General features: G+C 40.0%; 4 protein-coding genes across 4 annotated transcripts; 3 read left to right on the top strand and 1 right to left on the bottom strand.

Moving 5' to 3' along the window:
• Nucleotides 1-864: 864 nt before the first annotated feature.
• LOC110864500 (MYG1 protein) lies at nt 865-4107 on the top strand. Its single transcript, XM_022113580.2, has 7 exons — nt 865-1107; nt 1194-1340; nt 2046-2144; nt 2583-2774; nt 2854-2973; nt 3617-3688; nt 3771-4107. The coding sequence occupies exons 1-7, from the start codon at nt 877-879 to the stop codon at nt 3993-3995; spliced, it is 1086 nt and encodes a 361-aa protein (XP_021969272.1). The 5' UTR covers nt 865-876; the 3' UTR covers nt 3996-4107.
• Nucleotides 4108-4836: 729 nt separating this feature from the next.
• LOC110864502 (2-keto-3-deoxy-L-rhamnonate aldolase) lies at nt 4837-6082 on the top strand. Its single transcript, XM_022113582.2, has one exon. It carries the CDS (start codon nt 4859-4861, stop codon nt 5912-5914), a length of 1056 nt encoding a protein of 351 aa, XP_021969274.1. The 5' UTR covers nt 4837-4858; the 3' UTR covers nt 5915-6082.
• Nucleotides 6083-6242: 160 nt separating this feature from the next.
• Nucleotides 6243-12186, bottom strand: LOC110864501 (oligopeptide transporter 7). Its single transcript, XM_022113581.2, has 5 exons — nt 11587-12186; nt 10482-10579; nt 7993-8562; nt 7299-7554; nt 6243-7224 (listed from the first exon to the last, which is right to left on the bottom strand). The coding sequence occupies exons 1-5, from the start codon at nt 12058-12060 to the stop codon at nt 6433-6435; spliced, it is 2190 nt and encodes a 729-aa protein (XP_021969273.1). The 5' UTR covers nt 12061-12186; the 3' UTR covers nt 6243-6432.
• Nucleotides 12187-13583: 1397 nt separating this feature from the next.
• On the top strand, nt 13584-14078 carry LOC110944313. The gene has a single exon (XM_022185975.1). The coding sequence runs from the start codon at nt 13584-13586 to the stop codon at nt 14076-14078; it is 495 nt and encodes a 164-aa protein (XP_022041667.1).
• The last annotated feature ends 8282 nt before the right edge of the window (nt 14079-22360 follow it).

The raw sequence follows: 22360 nt of genomic DNA, 5'->3' as shown, positions 1-22360 counted from the left end.
GCAAACTGAATTTAAATATTCTAAACTATGATCTACTTGTCAATAATAATAATACATACTAGCACTTCAACAACATTTGCGTTACCCAGGTTGATCTCACTTAATCATAAATTTACACTTGATTTAGATTCGATTTCGCTCACAAGGACTAGTGTTGTAGAAGTTGCTAGGCGGTCCCTAGTCGGCTGAGTTGGGAGTACTTGGAGTACTCGAGGAATACTCGAGAGTACTCAGACATGTTAAATATAAAGAAAATTAACTATTGGATATTATATATGTGTCAAATAAGCGTAATTCATGTCAAAATTAGCATAATTAGTGTCAAAATTAGCATAATTCCAAGTAGTTGGCCGAGTATTCCGAGTAGTCGCCGAGTAGGCCGAGCCTGACCGCCTCCGACTTATATAGGTCGACCTGCAGTAATTCTCCAAGGTAAGATGCCGAGTACTGAGTAGTTGCCGATTAGTCGGCCTTGGAATCTGATTTTTACAGCCACTGCAAGGAACATATGTTCCCCATTACGCCCCTGATCAACTCTGTTTACAAACTCGAAAGTAAATCAAGAATAAATAAACTAAATCTACGATAATTATGTGAGTGAGATAACCCTTAACAACGAAAGTGAAAGTTTGGAGTTCCATTGGTTATATTGTCATTGTGGATTATTATCCGGCCAGTATGCCATAGTTTAAATTATCAAAATCCAATACGTAATCAATAAAACCGTAAAATGAAAAGAAAAAGATGATCTACAGATGTAAAAAGTTGACTCATATAGATATTAGGATATTAACACAAAAGAATGTATAAAAAGTTAAAAAGTAAAATGAAAAGCAAAAGCGGGATTTGGGTATTTGAAACACCAAAAGCCAAGGCATGTTTACGGTGGCTACAAAATTACTCCCTCCTACTAGACTTTTTGTTTCCAACAAAAACTTCACTTTCTCACTCATGGCCGCTACTACTTTCTCCACGAATTCATCGGCTTTGAAACGAGTTGGAACACACAATGGAAGCTTTCACTGCGACGAAGCACTCGGCTGCTTCATGATTCGCCTCACCAACAAGTATTCCGGAGCCCAAATCGTCCGTACAAGAGACCCTCAGGTTATTGCACACCAACTGTTTGTTAAAATGCTCAACTTGAAAAATGCCTTTTTTCCATCATAATATTGTGAATTGGGTTGCTGTAGGTGTTGGAGACTCTTGATGCTGTTCTTGATGTGGGTGGTGTGTATGACCCTAGTCGAGATCGTTACGATCACCACCAAAAGGGTTTTGATGAGGTTTTTGGACATGGGTTTACTACAAAGCTTAGTAGTGCTGGTCTTATCTATAAGGTATTCTTCACATTGTTATTTTTCGATACGGGTTCAATTCGGTAGCTTTGTAGGTGGAAAGTTTTTCAACTTTGTTTCATATATCATTCTAAGATAGAACTCATATGTTATACTTGTCAAGCTTAATTAAAAGGTTCAAGATTTTGCGTAATCGATCATTAAGAAACAGAATCTGTTGCGAGTACTTGTCTTTGAAATGTATATATTCATCTAAATGTGTAGTTGGCTGATGTAAAACTGAGCTTTCATATGGAATTTATTGCATTCATCATTATCATCATACTCGGTAAATCCACCAATAGCAGAGCGAAGGTAGGGTCTGAGGAGAGTAAGATGTAGACAGCCTTAACTCTACCTGTAGGAATAGAGAGGCTGCTTCCAGTGAGTCCCTCGGCTCGATAGTAGTTTTGCATCAAGCCTTGGACATAACTCACATAAGGCACATAACACTCAGCAATCGGGACAAAGACCGATTAGTGCATGTACCCTTTTGTCTTTCAGCTATCAACGCACCACATGATGCATGATTAACCGTCCTCAGCTTTTAACGTTATTTTCACGAAATTAGTAAAATAACGTTAAAATTAGTGCACTTTCACTTTCGCCCTCCGATGGCCAACACATATATACATTATATGCGTATACCGCAAGCGGGGTGTATGGAATTTATAGCATTCTACCTAATAATTGGATTTTCTTTTATAGCATTTTGGTACGGAGATAATTGCGAAAGAGCTTCAGGTTGATGAAGGGCACCCGGACGTGACAAGGTTATATTTAGCCATTTACAAAAGCTTCATGGAGGTGATGATTATATTAGAAATATATGTTTTTTTTTTTCTTATTTTAAATACTTGTCGGTTTAATCTTCGGACAAACATATGATGGCTATATGGATTGTAGATCTAAACCTAATCGTTAGTAGGGGTGAGCAAGTTTAGGTCCGGACCGAAAATAACCGAGAACCGAACCGAAAATATACCCAACCCGACCCGAACCCAATACCTAGGTATTTCAATCGGTTCCAATTTTTCTTATAAAATAGGGTCAGGTCGGTTCTCGGTTCTTTTCATGGTGAAACCCGACTTGGACCTATAGACCGGAACCGACCCTATATTTAGGGTAGTGAATCGGTTCTGTATTTTATGTTTGATCGGTTCTCGGGTCGGGTCGGGTAATGGTCGGGTCGGGTTTTTCATTTTGCTCACCCTAATCGTTAGTCTCTGTTTTCTTTTAAAACAGGCAATCGATGCAGTTGACAATGGAATAAATCGGTATGACACCGATCAGCCTCCGAAATACGTGAACAATACCCACTTGTCACCAAGAGTTGGAAGGCTCAATTTGGATTGGACTGATCCTGACCAGTCTTCTGAGAAGGAGAACGAAGCCTTCCAACGCGCAATGACTCTTGCTGGCACTGAGTTTTTAGACGTGAGTTTTGATAAATTAAACCATTAGTAAAGATTCATAAAGCTTTTCAACTTGCTTATTGTTAACTTGTGGTGTACAGTGTGTTCGGTTTCATGTAAAATCATGGCTCCCAGCACGCACAATTGTCATGGATTGTCTTGCAGCAAGAACCGATATCGACCCTAGTGGAGAAATCATGGTTTTGGATAGATCTTGCCCCGTAAGTTCAATAACTTGATAAGTGCATCTTTATATATTTGTTTTTTCTATGACTACTAGTGCTGCAAACGAACTGAACTTTCTGCGAATAGTTCATGAACCGTTTGGCGGGAAGTTTATTTGTGTTCGTTTGTTTAATAAATGAACGAACACGAACAAGAAATTCCGTTCATTTAGTTAAACGCACGAACATGGACAGAGGCCGCGGTCGTTCATTTTTGTTCGTGTTTGATACCTAAAATTAGGTTATGTTCGTTTGTTTTCTGAGACTATTTTATCTTAATAATGTTCATGAACGCTTGTTTGTGTTCGTCTGTATTCATTTGTGTTCATGAACATTTATTTGTGTTTGTTTTCGTTCATGAACACTCGTTTGTGTTTGTCTGTGTTTATTTGTGTTCGTTTCTGTTCATGAACGCTTGTTTGTGTTCATTACCTAAAATTAACGGACGAACACAAACGAACATGGACACGTCCGTTTCCTTAATAAACGAACACAAACTAAAAATCTCGTTCGTTAAATGTTCATGTGAACTGTTCATGAACACATCATTTCCTTAACAATCGAACACGAACAAGTGTTCGTTCGGTTGTTTGCAGCCATAATGACTACTACTAATCTGTATTAATATTCGTGTTAACAGTGGAAACTGCACTTATTTGAGCTTGAACAGGAGCTGAAAACAGAGCCACCTATCATATATGTTCTTTACCAGGTATTCACATATTTGATGCATCTTTCTTTAATTTCAACACAACGTAAACCGGAAACCTTTTTTTAATTTTGTTGACCTACAGGATGAAAGAAGTAAAAGCTGGCGGGTGCAGGCAGTAAATAAATCTCTTGATAGCTTTGAGAGCCGCAAGGCACTTCCATCTCAGTGGAGAGGTTTACGAGACGATGAGTTGTCGAAGGAAGCTGGGATCCCGGGCTGTGTTTTTGTGCATATGAGCGGCTTTATTGGCGGCAATCGTACCTATGAGGGTGCACTTGCTATGGCCAGATGCAGCTTAAAGCTCTAAGCTGGGTGACACAACTACATTATCACTATCACTCAAATTAAACATCTATTTTTGTTTGGCTATTATCTTATTTTCAGAATTGTCCAGTTTTTTAATATTTAATATTTTGGAATTTGGAATTTAGTGGCAATATTTTACATAATTTAGGATTAAGTCTAAGGGTGCAAATGAGCCGAGCCGAGCCCGAGCCTTACCTTAAGCGAGCTAGGCTCGTTACAACTTTCTGAAGCTCGAGCTCGGCTCGATTCGAGCCTTGGATTTTAGGCTCGTGCTTGGCTCGTTAGTAAAACTTAAAACTCGAGGTCGGCTCGAAAGCTCGATCTAAGCATATATGGCGCGAGTTAAAACAAGCTAAAGCTCGACTCGAGCTCGTTTTTAGCTGTTAATGAGCTAAGGCTCGGCTCGAACTCGTTTTTAGCTGTTAATGAGCTAAGGCTCGGCTCGAGCTCGATAGTTTGAGAACTCAATTAAAAAAGAACATCTAGATCATTCAAAAAGTAATACCTAGTTTAAACCCTAAAGTATACTAAGCTCGATAAGGCTCGTCGAGCCTAAACGAGCTACCCATACAAGGCTCGAGCTCGGACTCGATATCTAATTGATCCTAATTTCAAGCCCAGGCTCAGGCTCAAGCTCGATAAGGCTCGACTCGTTCGAGCTTTTTATCGAGTCGATCTCGAGTCGCTCGCGAGCCGCTCGGCTCTTTTTCCATCAGGTTTAGAGAGAAATGAACAAGTTGTATTTGTTTTAATCCATTGGCAACACTTAACATGCTATAACATGTACACTGTCACGTGCCATTCACGTGACCTAGGGTGCTTTATGTACTGCACATCTGGATGTGTACAGTATTGTAGTCTGCAATGGCGACTCTTGCTTTCTTCACTTCATCTCTCCACCCCAAAACCCTAACACCAAAACCCACCTCCCAAACCCTAATCCACCTTCCCAAATCCCCCAATTTCAAATCTTTAACCTCTATCATCAAACCCAAACCCTTAATCTCTCCACCCATCAGATCCACCACCACAACCACCACCATCTCCGACACCACCACCACCACCCCACAAACCCTCAAAACCCGCCTCAAAAACGGCGAAACATTATACGGCCTGTTCCTCCTCTCCTTCTCTCCAACTCTCGCCGAGATCGCCGCTCTCTCCGGCTACGATTTCGTCGTCGTCGACATGGAACACGGCCCCGGCGGCATTGTCGAAGCCCTCGCGTGTCTCCACGCGCTCGCCGCCGCCCGTACTCCAGCGATCATCCGGTTACCCGAATCCGACCCAGCCTGGGCCAAAAAAGCCCTCGACCTTGGACCTCAAGGTATCATGTTCCCCATGATTGAAAACCAAAAAATGGCAAAAAAAGCGGTTTCGTATTGTAAATTCCCGCCAAACGGAGTACGAGGTTCTGCTCATACGGTTGTTAGAGCATCGGACTACGGGATTGACAATGGGTATTTAAGTAATTACGAAGATGAGTTGTTGATAATGTGTCAGGTGGAATCTGAAGAGGGGGTTAAGAAGATCGAGGAGATTGCAATGGTGGATGGGGTTGATTGTGTGCAAATGGGACCCTTGGATTTGAGTGCTAGTATGGGGTATTTGTGGGACCCGGGGCATAAGAAGGTGAAGGAGGTGTTGAGGACGGCGGAGAAAGGCGTGCTGAAGACGATGGAGAAAGGCCGTGGTGGTGGTGGTGGGGCGTTTTTATCGGGGTTTGCAATGCCGCATGATAGGCCGGAGGAAATGAGGTTAAGGGGGTATCATATGATATCGGGGGCGGTGGATATCGGGCTGTTTAGGAGCGCGTGTGTCGAGGATGTGAAGAGGTTTAAATCGTTGTTGGCGAGTGATGAAGATGACGACGAAGTTGATAATGGTAAAGATGGTGATGAGAAGTATTGGAGTGAATGATGATGTGTTAGATTTAGATTTGGATTTGAATTTGGATTTACAGTTCTCTTTTGGTTTCATGAATCAGTGTTGTTGTTTTGTGTTCTGAATTATCGAAATCGACTGTCGGGAACGCCGAACATCCATCGTCATGCGTCGTATCTGGTATTGAATCAAGCTCATTATGAACTTATGCGCCGAAAATGAACCTGATCAACCACCAAAATCTTAATTCACACCCCTACATGTATACAGCCCGTATAGAGTTATACGCCCGTATAGAGTTATACGGGCCGTATAACATTATACGACCTGTATAGATAGAATGCTGTACGACCTAAACATCATATAATGTTATACCCGTTACTATTTTATATAACTTATAATTATAATATAGTAGACATGTTTTCTAACAATTTCATACGCTATAGAGCAAGAATACTAAAACATATATGTGATCACCACATATGTATTACTTTTTTTTAGTGGTGTCACTCTCGGTAAATCGGCCTAACGGGCTAGCACATTAAAAACAAGATTCAAAATGCCGAAAGAGGACAACCCTCGACGAAAACACCCGGAGCTGTAGGACAAGAAGCATAAGGGCACCCATCAAGATCATTCCCCCACCAATACAAACCAATATCCTCCAAACCCAAACAAAGGTACAACAACACACCCATAAACGCCAACCCCGCATCCAAAGCACCCGACAACACATAATTATGCCGTTGCCATACCTCAGGCTTGTATCGAAACATCACAAACCCTGATAAAAACCCAACGAATATCCACGCTGTGTAGTTCACGGCAGTAGCCGGAGGCATACTCCCCGTGGCACCAATCAGCACCGGCATGTTTATCAGTGTGATCCAGTGTTGGTCAGGGAAAGCCCTGTGTGCTAACCAAACCAACACCGGAGTGATTGCTCCTATCAGAAAAGCCCAGTTGATCATGGTGTAAGCCCCTTGATCTCCAAAGATCTTTCGGGGCCCGATTAAACCCCATATAACCGATGCATCGTAGAACACGTGATCACTAGGGCATGTCCAGACGTCTGATGACGAGTCGCATAAGTCTGGAATTGTCTCCATTAACCACCATGCGGTGCATAAGTATACTAAAGCCGCAATCAAGGTTCCAACGATCTGTGCCATGAACATTGATCTAGGTGGGATCTTCATGTAGTGGCCGAGCTTGAAATCTTGAAGGAAAGTCACTGCTTGGGTCATGCTAATGTAACCGTACACTTTGAAGCACACGTTCGCAACCGGATATCCCGGATATATGTACCCGATTATATACTCCGTGATAATGTTCAAACCCGGGGCCTGAAATCACACCATGTGCCTAAGTTTACAACTATAAAAACTAACAAATTCAATCAAAAAAGATGAAAGTTCACCTGGTTAGTGATGGCGGTGAGTATGCCGATGGGGAGAGTGAAGAAAATGGCGATCGCGCAAGCTAAAACGACGCCCCACCATGGCAACTGAAGCTGCTCATTGTAATACTCACACGTGAATATCGAGAGCGATATGTTTACAAATAGTATGCACCAAAACCACCACTCGGGCACTTGCTTGTACTTGCTCATTAGTCTAGTGTGTATGTCGACTTTCTTGTCTTTGAAACTTGATTTGCTTTGCTCCCATATCTCGCTGTATGATAACGTTCATCATGGTTAATTCACTATGGCCCGTTTGAGATAAAACACACCCAATCAACCCGAACCCTGTGGTTTGGTCACTTTAACGGTTTTGCCCCAAACCTTTAAAAATAGCCATTTTACTCCCTGATGTTTTGGTTTTGTTGCCAGTTTGCTCCCTGTGGTTTGGTCACTTTAACGGTTTTGCCCAAAACCTTTAAAAATAACCATTTTACTCCCTGATGTTTTGGTTTTGTTGCCAGTTTGCTCCCTGCGGGGAGCAAAATGGAAACACAAACAATTTGGATGGAGTTAGAGGCGGGGAGCAAACTGGCAAAAAAACCGAAACATCAGGGAGCAAAATGGCTATTTTTAAAGGTTTGGAGCAAAACCATTAAAGTGACAAAACCACAAGGAGTAAAACGGAAGTTTACTCTTAAGTTTAACTCACCTTCCATGGAAGAGAAACACATGAACCACCATGGACGCGAGAGCAGCAAATCCGACACCATAAGTCATGGCAAAAAACGTGCTAAGATGCAAAGGCCCTTGTTGTTGATAAGCATCATCATCAAAGTGAAAATTCGAGTCAATAATGGCGGTAATATTATACTCTTGACCGTCAGCGGTAAAAAGGCCGTCGGAGAAAAACGGGAAGTTTTTCGCGTTGTAGACGTTGAACCAGTAAGCAAGGGGAGTGATAACATACATAACTAAGAAGAAGCCAACAGCAACATTGGCTGTGGCAAACCATGGGCTTGCTAATGGGCTTCCAAGGTATGCAGAAATGCTAGACCAGTCAAGCCCAATAGCACCTATACCAAGCCCATGAAGCCCAGATCCAACTTGTTGGGCCATGATTGATGAAGGGAAGATCCAGCAGACCCATGAGAGTGATGTTAACATTTGAAAAAGGTATCCAGGGAAAATGTAGTATGCAAAACTGCATGTGAATGCTATTAGGAAGAATTGGGTACGTGTCACTCCCCCTTTGGGCCGTTTTTCTTTCTCATGCAAAGCCCTGTAAGTCACATAATATTAGTTTTTTTAAACGACAAATTTGGATCACTGACGGATCACTGGAGTATTATCGTGCCACCAGCAAAACCACACGATCATATCCATCTCCACTAGACTATAATACATATACACCAATTCAAGAGTAAATCCAATAAATCTGAAAAAAACCCTTTGATTTTACTAGATTTATAATTATAGTATGTATTTTTTTGTTACTTTATAATGATATATACATGATTATTTCCATATGATATTTTCAATAACAATTTTTGCAGTGTTTGCATGTGCTCTTCTGTGTCAACATTTAATTCTTTTAACATTTTAACCAAAATAATTAATAAATAAAAAATTTGTCCACATTTTTTATTCCAAAAAGTGTAATAAATTTACCAAGAATTACAGATATCCAAAGGAAAAGTTTTCACACAATTCAAAGCTTGTATACAATATTTTAATTGTTTTTGTTATTTGATAATATCAGATCAGGTTATCAGATGTAAAAAATTAAAAATAAATTTAACCTGCAAGTACTTTTGCATATGTTTTACTATTGAAATAATAACTAGTATATTGGATCCGCGTTTTGTGGCGGGATCGGTAAATCGAACAAAAAATAGACGTAAAAACGTTAAACCATACACTCGCGTTGCGGCGTGTTAACTCCCAAAAAATTGACCGAAACGTAAAACGTAGAAAATAATAATTAATTCGACTTAGAACTTGCGTGTTGCGACGTCAAAAGTATAACATATCAAAGTTGAAAGTTAAACCATATTAGAGTTAAAAATGAAAAAGAATTTGTGATAAATTTATAAACTTGAAAAGTATGAGATCAAATGTAAACAAAATCAAAGGAATAAATTTATAAACTTGAAAAGTCTGAGGTATGTAAACAAAAGTTAAAGAAAAAAAGGTCAAGCTAAAATGAGTAGTAACCATGTGTGGAAGTTAAAAATTGGTAAATTATAGATAGGTAATAATAATATAATATAAACATCTCTCATGTTAAGAGATGAGATCAAATACAAACCTCAATATGTGTAAGAACTATAAGAACCAACCACTATTAGACATGTGTCCTTCATCAAAAAAACTAGACAAGGGTATTTTAGACTTTCTCACTCTATTTTTTGAATTTAATTAATTCCAAATTTTAATTATCCCCTATATTCATGCACTATTTCAAATCAAAATTTGAAAATTTCCAACAATAGACACTTTGTAAATCAGCACAATCTTCACAAATTAACACATAATCAGCACATTATCAGCACAATTATAAAACAACTTTTGGTAACTTTTTTAGAAGTTACTTTTATAAATAAAAAAAATATAGCAATATGGTACTCATATTAAAGATTAAAAAATATTTGATTTTATGGTATATTTTTTTTAAAAAAATAATGAAGTATATAAAAGTTATTTTAGTTTAAAAAACCTTGGTAGAATTTGTATTTAATTGAAAATGTTAAATGACTAGCAATTTTACATAATTACCCCTAATTTGTTAGTACTAACTTTTAATTATAAGGGTTTTAATTATAATCAACCATAACCCTTGATTTAAACTATCAATGGTTCAGATCCGTTCTTACGGTTCTTACAGTTAGCACTGTTTGTACAGGATCTCAACCCCTCATGTTAAATAGGCAAAGCCAAAAGATATGTAGTATTGTCAAAACATGTAACTATTGACCCTACGTTAGAACGTGCCGAGTCAATTGTAGGCCAACCCACCCACCCACTTCTTTTTATTTTGTTTTTGGCGCCCATTTCAAAAATAATTGGACTAGATATTTCCACAAAACTTTATTTTAAAATTAAAAATAATAACATAACATTTGGAGGGAGCGGTTGAATTGATCATCAAAACAAAAAATTTGAAAAAAATAAGTAGGTAGGTAGTTACTAGTTAGTTACCTGAACAAAGAAACTTGTACTAGATTGGATGGCCACCACATCTCAGCTGGCTCCACTAGATACCTTCTGAATATTCCTGCCCATCCAAATCCTAGCACCTAACAACCACAATTAACTAGTTTTATACTAGTCTGATGATAAGATACTCGAATCGTAACGAAATGTCGAAATGTTAAAGACTTTTTGGCTTCAAATTTTAAAGAAAATAAGAATAAGTTTGCATTCAAAGTATGACTAATTTAACTTCAAACTTCAAAGACTAACAGCATTTGCATTGGATCTTTGATCAACATCCATATAATTGCATTAAAAATCATTACTTTTTCTCTCTCATAATATTTTTTTACATTTATTATTATCTTTATAAGCGATGAACAATGTTTGCCACATATATTTAGTGATGAACATTAACATTCCTATATATTTTCACTTTCTGCTTCGTCACAACCACTCACTCACTCACACTCATTCATTCATTCCTTATAATATAAGTTTTATTACTCACATAAATTTAAGAGATTCATTGTGAATGCTCTAGTTACCTATCTATTAGGATATATTAATTCACAAATTTTTTTTTTCTCTTTTACTCTATAATATTATTTACTCTTAACCCTTTTGTTTTTTTCTTTTACATTTTTAACCCGAATAGTTTTTATCTTTTATACTTTTGTCACAAACATTTTCCATTTTTAAACCCAACACTTTTCCACTTTTAACTTTAATCCCTATACTTTACATCTTTTACAAATTTATCGTTTTACGATTCGTTCTAAACTTTGCGAGTAAAAACGCTGCAACACACACATGTGTTTCAACGTTTTTACGTCATTCTTTTTACGGTTTAACAGCTCCATCGAAACTAGCGGGTTCTAAGGCGACTTAATTATTCCTTTCTATGTTTTACTTTTCCATTCTATTTTCTATTTTTTGCGAGTTAGTGTGCGTGCGATTCATCATTTTTATATTTACTTTTTTTTTTCGGCTTGACGGTCCCACCACAAATCACAGGTAGTATAACGAGTAAAAAACCGAGCGGCTATACTGACACAACCGTAAAACGAAATAAAACCATAAAACTATAGAACTACTAAAACAAATTTACCTGAGTTGTGATAACAACAATGAGTGACACAAAGAAGCTCATATGTTGCTTATAAAAAATCTTCACACCAGTCACCACATGAATCGCATACACCGTACCCGCACCAGAATTCGCAAATATCGTGATCAAAACATGCTCCTTAACATTAAACGGCCCAGGGTTCATAGTAAACTCGCACCATGAACCCTTAAAAAACACCCGATCGGTTACTTTCGCCGCCATGAGTTGACCCAAAGGCACCACAGCAATCTGAGCAGATATAGCAGTGATACTTAAAGGCTCCGTACGGTACCAAAAAAACTGGTTCAAAAACGATAACAAGACACAGGAAAAGGTTCCTAGGACCCACATTCGGAAGGTGAGAACTGGAAGTGATGGGTCGTCGGTGGTAGGTACGGTCAATGCCACCTGCTTGATCGGAGAGTTGTCGTTGTGGGGATGTTGGATGAGTGGAGCTCGGAGGTCTTGCTCCATTGGTGGGTGTGGGTGGTGAGGGTGTGTGTTGTGAGAGTGAGTGAGATGGGGTGGAAAGTTTGGAGTTTGGAAATTTGAATCTGGAAATGTGAGGAAGAGAAGAGGTAGCCACGCCACCTCACCTAACAACATGTTTTAAAGTTTTAACACGAATGTTGCTATTGAGTACGTGGACCAAGTGAATGGAGTCGGTGTAATTAAATAATTAAAGTGGTAACAAGGTGTTTGATCTTTTGTTTAAGACTTAAATAGTAAAATTTTATTCTTAATACAGTGTATACGGGCCGTATAAGGTTATACGGTCCGTATACACCATGTGAGAATTAGATTTTTGTCTGGTCGTATATAATGTATACGACACCTTTATATGGGTCGTATAAGGTTATACGGCCTGTATATTTCGAATTTCGTTTTAAATTTTAACTGTTTGACTAGACGTAAGATTCTTCGACTTGATGTTATATTCCTCAATTCCCGTGCCAGTCATGCGATTAGACGTTAGATTCCTCGATATTCGTGTGAGTTATTTGATGCGGCATTAGATTCCTCGATCCGCGTGTTAATCATTTGAAACGATGTAATATTCCGTAGAAACGTCTATATAAACGACACTAATCTTATTCATTTTCATTAACTTCTATTCGTTTCTTCTATATTTTTCTGTATTCAAATTATATTACGTTATCAATGTCGTTTTGGGGAAACATTTTCGGTAGTGACTCGGCTAACGAGTCGAATCAGGAGAGTCATCAAAACAATCAAAATAACTATCCGGGTTCGTTTGATCTGAATGTTCCGTTCGATCTCAATCTTGCGTCTGATGCAAGTCAGGATCCTTGGGGTTTGGATGCCTTTAAGGTAATTATGTTGGTTATTATTCACCGCCGCCCGTTGGTTTTCAATCCCCTCCTGCTAGTGGTGGACCGCTGCCCGGTAGTTTTCAATCTCCTCCCGGTAGTGGTGGACCGTCTGAGGGTCCAAACGGTGACCAGGAACCTAGTGAGTTTAAAACCGATCAGGTATAACATTTATTTGTACGTTTATTTGCCGTACGTTTGATATTACTGTTTATACGTTTGAAGTCAAACAAATGACCAGTTAATAAACATGAAGCAAAAGCAAAATAAACTTAATCTCGGAACACATACCAAGTACGATTTCTTCAATTTCACCTATACGAATAATTTTTTTTATTACTTGTATATATACGTATAGTATTATATGACCCGTATAGAAGACATAAACAGTGATTGTATATTGAGTATACGAGCAAATAAAAAAATAATAAACGTTGTATACGACCCGTATAACGTTATATTCATTAATTCTCACATATAAGTGTTTCCTTAGAAATTCGATAGCATGGATGAATTGGTGGAGTGGTGTAGAGAAGTCGGACGCCAAAATGGGTTTGCCATAGTCACCAAACGCACGATCTACGAGAAACCCCCAAGCGGGCACCCGTTAAAAATTTGGCTAACGTGCGATTGTGCCGGCCACCACAAGCCAACAACCACGGTGAGATGGACCGGGAGCAGGAAAACCGGTTGCGAGTTCCAACTGATCGGAACATACAGAAAGAGGTCACGATGTTGGGATCTATGGGTCATCCGTCCCTAATGAGGCTGACTCTAGAAGAAGAGAGGACGTTGGAGCAACTGACGTACCAGAATATGAAACAACAAGACATTCTTACTATCATTAAAGAGCAGAACCCTGAGAATGTCTCAACAAGAAACACCATATACAACGCTCGTGCCAAATTAGGTCGAATTGAGCAAGTTGGCGAGAGACCAATGCAGATACTTTTCCACCGTTTGACGACAGTTGGGTTTGTTTTCTTCCACAGAACATCTGAAAACAACGAAAGGGTACAAGATGTTTTCTTTATCCACCCAGAGTCGAACAGGTTATGGCGCGCCTTCCCGCATGTGTTGCTTATAGACTCCACTTACAAGACGAACTGGTACAAAATGTCGCTAGTTCAGATTATTGGTGTCACGTCCACATACTTATAGTTCTGCGTTGCGCAAGCATTCATAGCCAACGAGATAGAGGAAAACTTTACGTGGCTGCTACAGAGGTTGAAAGACTCACTGGACGGTGTTATGGAGTCCGTGTAATAGTAATAGACAAAGATCTCGCCCTCATGAACGCATGTGCAAGCGTGTTTCCGAACGCTAGACACTCACTTTGTAGGTGGCACATATAGTAAACATCGCAAAATATTGCAAGCCAAGCTTTAAAACGCAAGAAGGCTGGGAAAAGTTTGTATAAAAGTGGAGCAGGCTGATTAACTCAACGACCGATTACGACTACAACTACTGGTACGAGCGTATACGAGCAAGACTGCCAAAGAAAAGACGCAACGGTAAGTTTCCTAGTAATTTTCTTATTAATCGTACTTGTCTGACTTGTCTTGACTGCACTTCACTTTGTTTTCAGAGATCATGGACTACTTGGTTTCAAACTGGTTAGAACCATATGGAGACCGGTTTGTTTCTTTCTGGACCGACCAACATTTGAACTTCGGACATCGCACAACCAACAGGGGAGAGTGTCAACATGCGCTCTTGAAGAAGTACCTCGACGAACCCAACCACACGCTGGATAAGGTTGTACTGCTTATTGATCAGCTAATGGAAAATCAGGTCACTGAAATAAAAGCCAGCATTGAAGCAAGCAGGAACCGGACAATGGGTCAACATAACGAACCTGTTTTTGATCTCATTCGAATAGAGGTTTCACATGCATACTTGGACATGTTAAGAAACGAAGGTCAAGTAATAGAGATCTTAAAAGCAGCTAAAGGTACATGCGTGTGTCGTTTGTTTACAAGTTGTGGGTTGCCATGCGCGTGCCAATTGGTACCGTATATACAAAATCGTAATACATGCTTCGACCAACCACGTCTTATAATAAGCGCATTTCATCACGCAATGATTTTAACGTTTTCTGTTGTTTGTTGTTTTATTTTAATGTAGATCAAAGGACTCCGTTGGAGCCGATAGACCCCTTTTGGAAAAAGCTAGATTTGAAACCTTTAAACGAACAGTGCGAGGAGTTCTTTAACATAGACAATGAGCTATAGAATCTTAAACAACATTTTTTGGGGCAGCCGAGAGCGATAAAGGGAAACATGTTTCAGAAGATAAAGGAGATGGTTAACCCCAATCAGACAAATGTCAAACAACCAGTCGTGAAGAAAAACCCACGGGGTCGTCCAACCTTAAAGGCTTAGCAACAAAGGATGGTTGATTCGTTTGCATAGCCTTCTAGACACAGTTTTATCTCTATTTGGTCATCGGCAGGCGCGTATGGTGATTCAGTGGGCATTGCTACACAAGAGTCATACACCCAACCTGCAAGGGATAGCTCGTTTGTCCAGTCACAAATTGATCATCGTGAAGCGCCGACGTTCATCGATGAGATTACGAAGGCCGTAAGGCAATGGAGGGGTAAAAAAAGGTGGCAAAATCGATGGAAGATGCACTGATGTTACCTTTACTGCCTGCAGTACAGTTTAACATATTCAAGCACTACAAACAGTTCATACCACCTTACTTCCATCCATACCTAAGTCACATTCAAGATGTTCAGGGCGATGGTAATTGTGGGTTTCGATCTATAGCGGTCAACCTGTCGCTTCATGAGAATGAGTGGCTGTTAATACGGCAGGAGCTTCTAGGTGAGTGCAACCGGTTCCAAGACCTGTGGAAAGGAATAGATTCAGTTGAGTTTCAGTTAGTTCGAAACTCCTTGGCTTGGAACGGTATAGAGTTTGCACTGAAGCCGAAGTGTCTGCTAATGCCTTTCCCGGGAATTCTGATAGCTATCCGGTGGAAGGTGATTTTTCACTTATTAAGCGACACAGGTTGTAGTACGTTTTTTCCCTTGTTGACAACAGCCGAACAGAGTGTTCCTCATCAAACCGTTACGCTCGTGTATGTTAACATAAACCATTTTATTCACGTCATGTTAGAGGGGGAATATCCAATGCCTACCCCGTCAGGGTTCTGGCGACAACCCACACGGCGTAGGCCGACAACGAGCTAGACAAGCTTTTACAAGGAATGTCTAACTCGATATCAGAATTTCGTTGATAAATACAAGACGCAGGAATTCGTGGATATAGGTTGGATGTAATGATGAAAAGTTTGAGTTAAGGTGACCAGTTGATAAACATAAAGCAAAAGCAAGATAAGGTTGACCTTATTTCATGTTCTGAACACATACCGACTGCGTTTTCATCAAATCCAAACATACTAATTAAAAAAAAGTTGGTTAATTGTATACGGGTCCTATAACGTTATACGACCCGTATACAAGACATAAAATAGTGCTCGTATATTGAGTATACGAGCGAATAAAAAATTAATAAAAGGTTGTATACGACCCGTATAACGTTATACGAGCCATATACAATAAAAAAATGACCATGTAATAAGCTATATGACCACATAACAACCATACGCCATCAAATTCACAAAAATTCTCTCTGTTTTCTCTTTGATCATTCTTGGATATCGTTCTTCGACGTTCGTGACATTTTCTTCTCGTTCTTCTGTTACGGTACGTTTCTAAGCTTCGTTCATAGAATAGACTTTCAGATTACGTAACTTGTTAGATTATGGTATCGTATAGCATATCGAATAGCATAGATTAGCGTAACGAAATTGATTGTTTGATTGAATTTAAAAAAAAAACTGAACATTCAAGTGTGTACGGCCGTATACAATATATAGGATCGTATACAACTACAACTTGAACATTCAAGTTGTATACGATCGTATACATCTTGAATTTTCAGTTTTGTTTCTTCTTTTTTTACCTTGATTGTTTTTATCTTATACGGGACGTATAATATGTCCGTATACGAAATGTATACTTGCTGTGCACGGATCGTATACGGGACTTATAATACGTCCGTATACGAAACGTATATGCCCGTTGTACAGATCGTATACGAGACGTATAATACGTGCGTATACAAAACGTATATACGAGTTTTGTACAGATCGTATACGCCTCGTATAATACGTGAGCGTTAATCGTATAATCCTTACCGACTTGTGATTGTTATTGTTTACAGACGATATGGTTGAGTCATCAGCGGCCGGAGCATGTCGACGAGGGGCAGGTGGGGACACGGACGCGGACGCGGACGGGACGAGGTCAGGAGGAGGAGGAGGTTATGGATGATTTTGAGGAGACGACGCAGTTTGTTTGCGCGATCCCCCGAGGTACGGTTGCCCACAGGTGTTTGGATAGATTACGAGAGATGGTACTGGATGCGCCCTAGACCATTGATATAGGTTTTTTGAGCGAGATTGGATCGAGCGGTTAGGTCCGGGAGTTCATGCCAGCTACCTCCGTGTGGGCCCGTTTATTTGAGGTCGGCCGAGAGCGGGCACACAGGGAGATTACATTAGAGTTTTTATGTACGTTTGCGTTTACCCGACACCTGGGGTAGGGGTTTACAACATTTTTTGGATACCTCCAAGGTGTCGTTTACTCTTTAAGAGGCGCCTCGCGCGATGACGTTCCACCAGTTTGCTGTTGCTTTGGGTCTGTACTCACCGGATGAGGTAGCATCCAAGGCATTTTTGGATGCGTCGACCACTACGTCCTTTGACGTGTTTTGGACCTAGTGGCACACTATTGATACCGGGGAGTTCGCGATCCCCGAAGGCGCGGGTGTCACGCATTTATGACCCATTGCACCGATACCTACATCGGTGTATATTGCGGGTCGCCACGATAGCAGGGAGTGTGTCACCCAAAATGAATTGTTCTTCTTGCACGACCTACTTACTGGCCTGGGGAGGGGAGCAACTTGGCATACAAGTTGGCAACATACTTCGCCGAGTATGCTTTTAAGCGTACCTCGAGCCACATTAGCTGTGGCGACTTCGTCACCCGTCTGGCTAAGCACTGGTCGCGACTCTTGTCCCCGCAGGTGGCTCGGGATATGAACATCACACGTCAGGTTGATCCGGTAGGCAGGGCCACAATAGTGTCGATGGGGATTGCTTACGAGGTGCCACCGGACAAGGTCCGGGTGTTTTGGTCACTTGACGATGGTCGTACCGAGTGGTACATCGAGCAGCCACTGCAGATGGAGGCTGGATAGGGGGCAAGGGAGGTGAGGGTGAGGGTAACGAGGGAGAGGGGGTGGTGATGCAGTTGATGCCGCGATCAACAAAACGCAGCAGGATGTGCACGATGCACGGGGTGATCGCCCGTACGAGCGACAGAGTGTGAGACCACGTGTGATGTCTCCATAGGGGGTGGAAGAGAGACTGGCTCAAGTCGAGTCAGATGTAGCTGCTATACGGCTGGCGTATCGCGTATGCAGAGCAACATGTAGTGGGTGGTGGAGGCGATTATTGCTATGCATTCTGGTGCGCCTCTACCTCCACGAGCTGGCGCTGCACCACCACCACCGCCACCATCTCCGTAGCTTCTTATTTATTTTGGTTTTGTTGTTTTACATTTGAAACATTGTAAATATTTATCTTTTGTTGTTTTAGATGTAAAACATTCTAAATATTAATCTTATATTTACATTTTATCTTGTTTGTTTAATAATTGTTATCGTATTGTTTATTATCTTGTTTGTTTAATAATTGTTAGGGTATCTGTAACACCTCGAATTTTTGTGTCCAATGATGTGTTAACACGTGTCATTTGTTTACACGTGGCATCTATAATAAATGAAGGACTAATTTTGACAAACCTTGAAAGTATATAAATCCGAGGGTTATAAATGTCAACAAGGGTAAATATACTGTATAGTATCCCTAAATAATGCTTAAACCTTCAATCGAATAAATTATAGATCGTACAAAAATAAAACGCGGAAGAAAGTGAGAGATTACAAACTACAGGGGTTAACTGTGTCAACATGTTTAATAATACCTCTGAGTGACCCTTTAACGTTCCAAAGACTTTGTAACGGTATTATACCCTCACTAAAATAATATATATAAATCTCGCGAAGTTTCGATATGAAACGAGAAAGATACGATCGAATTCGTAGAAGAAGGATTAAAAGCGTCAACAATGAAAGTTAAGGCTTTCAGAATAATTAAATAAATAAACCGGGGACTTAATAGCGCGGGTAATTAACACGAGGCCCCTATCGGTAAATAACCGAGGGCCAAACCGCAAAGTTACCCCTTCAAAACCGAAAGGTCAGGCGAATCATTACGAAAGATTTCGTTATTAATGGCCAGATTCTGTAATAATTACAAAAAGATTTAAAAATCCTGAAATCTTAACCTTAGGCGACCCGCGTGAAGTTTAAGGATAAGTTGAGGCGGGCCGCGAGCCTCCTCAATAACGCGTCTGAAATTCTAATCCCAAGCGACCCGCGTAAAAGAAGCATGGAATGTCCATGCGGGCCGCGTAAAGTGCCCAGATGCAGAATTGTAGTAACTACTTGGCTTTTGGACCATTTGAACGATCAAACCTTAATCAAAGAGGCATGGGCACCCTACAATTGACCCATATCACTCAGGGGACATCTACCCATCATCATGATCAGTAGTAGCATGTTGTGTAATGATTTTAGGCCTTGTTCTTGGCTATAAATAGCACCATTGTGCTCATAACATTCACAACATCAAAACTCACTTCTCTGATCATTCTAAGTGCTCCCAAGCATTCTCTTCTGCTCTATAATCAAGAACACACTTCTGTAAGTCGTTCACAACCAATTTGGTCTTGCATTTCCATAGTTATAGCTCATAAACGCAACCGTCGTAACTAACGGTTGTCATTGCAATATCTTGCAAATGGTTCAGTCTTATGACGAATCAAAGATGGTTATGAGTTGGTATTTATGTGGGTATTAAACCTCTAAAATGGTTCCCCCTGATCACCACTCTAACTATGTCAATTATCGAGTCAAACGTGCGGTTAAAAAGTCAACAGAAAGCTATTTTAGCGATTTAAGCATAATCTGTAATGTATATGTTATGGAACCCATTTTGACAATCCTAAAACATGATGATAAGTATATAAACTTGTTTGCGCTCGTTTGAATCGATCATTTACTATATTGAACCGGTTCGGAGCCGAAAGTCGCATAAGTTTGACTTTTGCTTTGACTTCGGTTCTGACCCGTTTTAGTGAAGTATAAAGATACCTTAGGACTCTCTTAGGACCAGGTCACATGTTGGTAATAACCTCTGTGGTCGGTTCATGAGTTATCCGAGTCTTTTGCGCAATTCCGTCATTCGCCTAAAAGTTGACCGTAACGGCCTTTTAAAATTAAAACGAGTATTTCGGACACGTGAACGGACCAAAACCTTGCTTGTTAAATTATAAGCATGTCCTTAAAGTTTCACGTCAATCCGAGGTCTAGAATGAGAGTTATGCTAAAAGGCGCACTTTTAAGAAAGTTTTGTATTTTACGGCGCAATTAGCATAACGCCCATCTAACCCAAGTTTTCGTCACCAAAACTTTTACCCAATGTGGTGAAATAATATTTTGGGAATTTTAAAGATTTTTAATAATTTTTACCTTGCTCATAACCTGCGGTTATGGCTACGGTTCGGTAAATACCGAATATGCCCTTTTTGGCCAAAACGGGAGTTCTACAAGGTCTTTTGACCCGATTCCAGTTGCTACTGGTTTTAAATAATAAATAAAGTATTTTAAGCTTTATAAGCTGTTCGGGAAAACTCAGATTTCCTGTAGAACTCGAAAATCCCTTTTAAAAGTCTTTAAAATGACCGAAAAGCCCCTGCGGGGCATAGTATTTACTTAAACTCGTTACGGGCATTACGGAAGGTATCCTACTGATACCAAAATACTTTTAAGGCATATTGACTTAGGAAATAAGCGTAGGACACTTATGGTTAACCGTTTCGCCTATTTGCGCACACGGTACGGCCCACGGAACTAGTTTTCGTGCAATAGCCGATATGGGTCAAATTATACTATTTGAACCCCCAACTCCAGAGTGTGAACTATAAACCCATATAAAACAAGTCACTGAACTTGTCGGGTCCAAATCATACTCCATTCTCGGTTTTCGCCTTTTCGTGCGAATTAACCATATCTACGTATCGGAATCAACCGGTTTAAGCTACGGCTAATATAAGGACCGTTAGGATTCTAAGAGGTTAATTAAAACCTTCGTTCCAGATTAGGAGCCCCAGTAAAAGCTATCGGTGACTTGATCTTAATTAAGGATTTATACTTGCAAAGGTAAATACTTTTGACTTATTTCCCCTATATGGGCTTGGGTTACGGTATATTAATACCGCTTGATTGAGCATTATATAATTCCATCGCTTAGGTGGTTAATTGATTAAATATGATTGGCTCATTTAAACAGTTTTGTTGCTTATAAGCCTTTGGGGGGTTTAATGACCGTTGTCCCGGATATCCTCGGCATCATTTTACGAAATGGCCACGACCATCGACATCCCGGTGTAGGCGTACACCCGGTATAAAGTGTCGACATTAAAACTAAAAGACGTAGCCGTTGGTTTTTATACTACGGTTTTACGCAAACGTGGTGTGTCTATAAATCTTTAACCCGGCACGACCCGGGCTACTGAACGCATAAAAGAACATGTAAAACGTTCACAAGATCATTATGAATTTTCCCAAGTTATAAAAGAGTTTGTGCCTCGTGCATTCAAATCAATTTTAATAAACATTTTCAAATGTGTCAGTTGAATGTATTTACCAGTGTAAACTGACGTATTTTCCCCAAAAAGATTAAGTGCAGGTACCTAAACGTAATTGGCTGGTATTAGCTCCCTAGCGTCGGGATAAGCCTCGCAAGCTTGATTGCAGTATCTAAGGGAACAATACTTTATCTGTATTTATGATCCACTGTGGATATCCAACTTCTGTAATACATTTTGATATTACAATCAGAGGTTGAAATTATATATTTAAATTATGCTTCCGCTGTGCATTATATAATTGTGTGGTTTGACTATATTGTTGCCAACATCGTCACGGTAATCCCCCACCGGGCCCACCGGTGAGACACGTGGAAATCGGGGTGTGACAGGTTGGTATCAGAGCCAACATTGAGTGAATTAAACACTACCCTATTGTGTTTAATCTCAGTGACACAATTGCACATACTTGAGTCTAGACAAGAACTTAGGACAAATTCGGATTTATACTCCTTTTTGTCTTTATTTTTTTCGATTTGATTTTTAATAAGTTTTGGAGCAGGAAAATGCCACCTGTTATATTCCGAGGAAGAGGAAGGGGACGAAGAGGCCGAGGAGAAATCGTGACACATCACGATCAAGAAGCTGGACC

Source organism: Helianthus annuus, chromosome 6, assembly GCF_002127325.2.
Source record: "Helianthus annuus cultivar XRQ/B chromosome 6, HanXRQr2.0-SUNRISE, whole genome shotgun sequence".
NCBI classification, from domain to species: Eukaryota; Viridiplantae; Streptophyta; class Magnoliopsida; order Asterales; family Asteraceae; genus Helianthus; species Helianthus annuus.
The sequence above is the reverse complement of the archived record's forward strand: the minus strand, read 5'-3'. Positions and strand labels throughout refer to the sequence as shown.

Bases quoted from the DNA above. Each gene is read 5' to 3' on its own strand.
- LOC110864500 (XM_022113580.2), top strand. From the start codon at position 877: ATGTTTACGGTGGCTACAAAATTACTCCCTCCTACTAGACTTTTTGTT. The intron at 1,108-1,193 runs GTTATTGCACAC...GGGTTGCTGTAG, and splicing joins TCCGTACAAGAGACCCTCAG to GTGTTGGAGACTCTTGATGC. The intron at 1,341-2,045 runs GTATTCTTCACA...TTTCTTTTATAG, and splicing joins GTGCTGGTCTTATCTATAAG to CATTTTGGTACGGAGATAAT.
- LOC110864502 (XM_022113582.2), top strand. From the start codon at position 4,859: ATGGCGACTCTTGCTTTCTTCACTTCATCTCTCCACCCCAAAACCCTA.
- LOC110864501 (XM_022113581.2), bottom strand. From the start codon at position 12,060: ATGGAGCAAGACCTCCGAGCTCCACTCATCCAACATCCCCACAACGAC. The intron at 10,580-11,586 runs GTAAATTTGTTT...TGTGGTTGTTAG, and splicing joins TTGTTGTTATCACAACTCAG to GTGCTAGGATTTGGATGGGC. The intron at 8,563-10,481 runs GTAACTAACTAG...TGTGACTTACAG, and splicing joins GTACAAGTTTCTTTGTTCAG to GGCTTTGCATGAGAAAGAAA.
- LOC110944313 (XM_022185975.1), top strand. From the start codon at position 13,584: ATGGACCGGGAGCAGGAAAACCGGTTGCGAGTTCCAACTGATCGGAAC.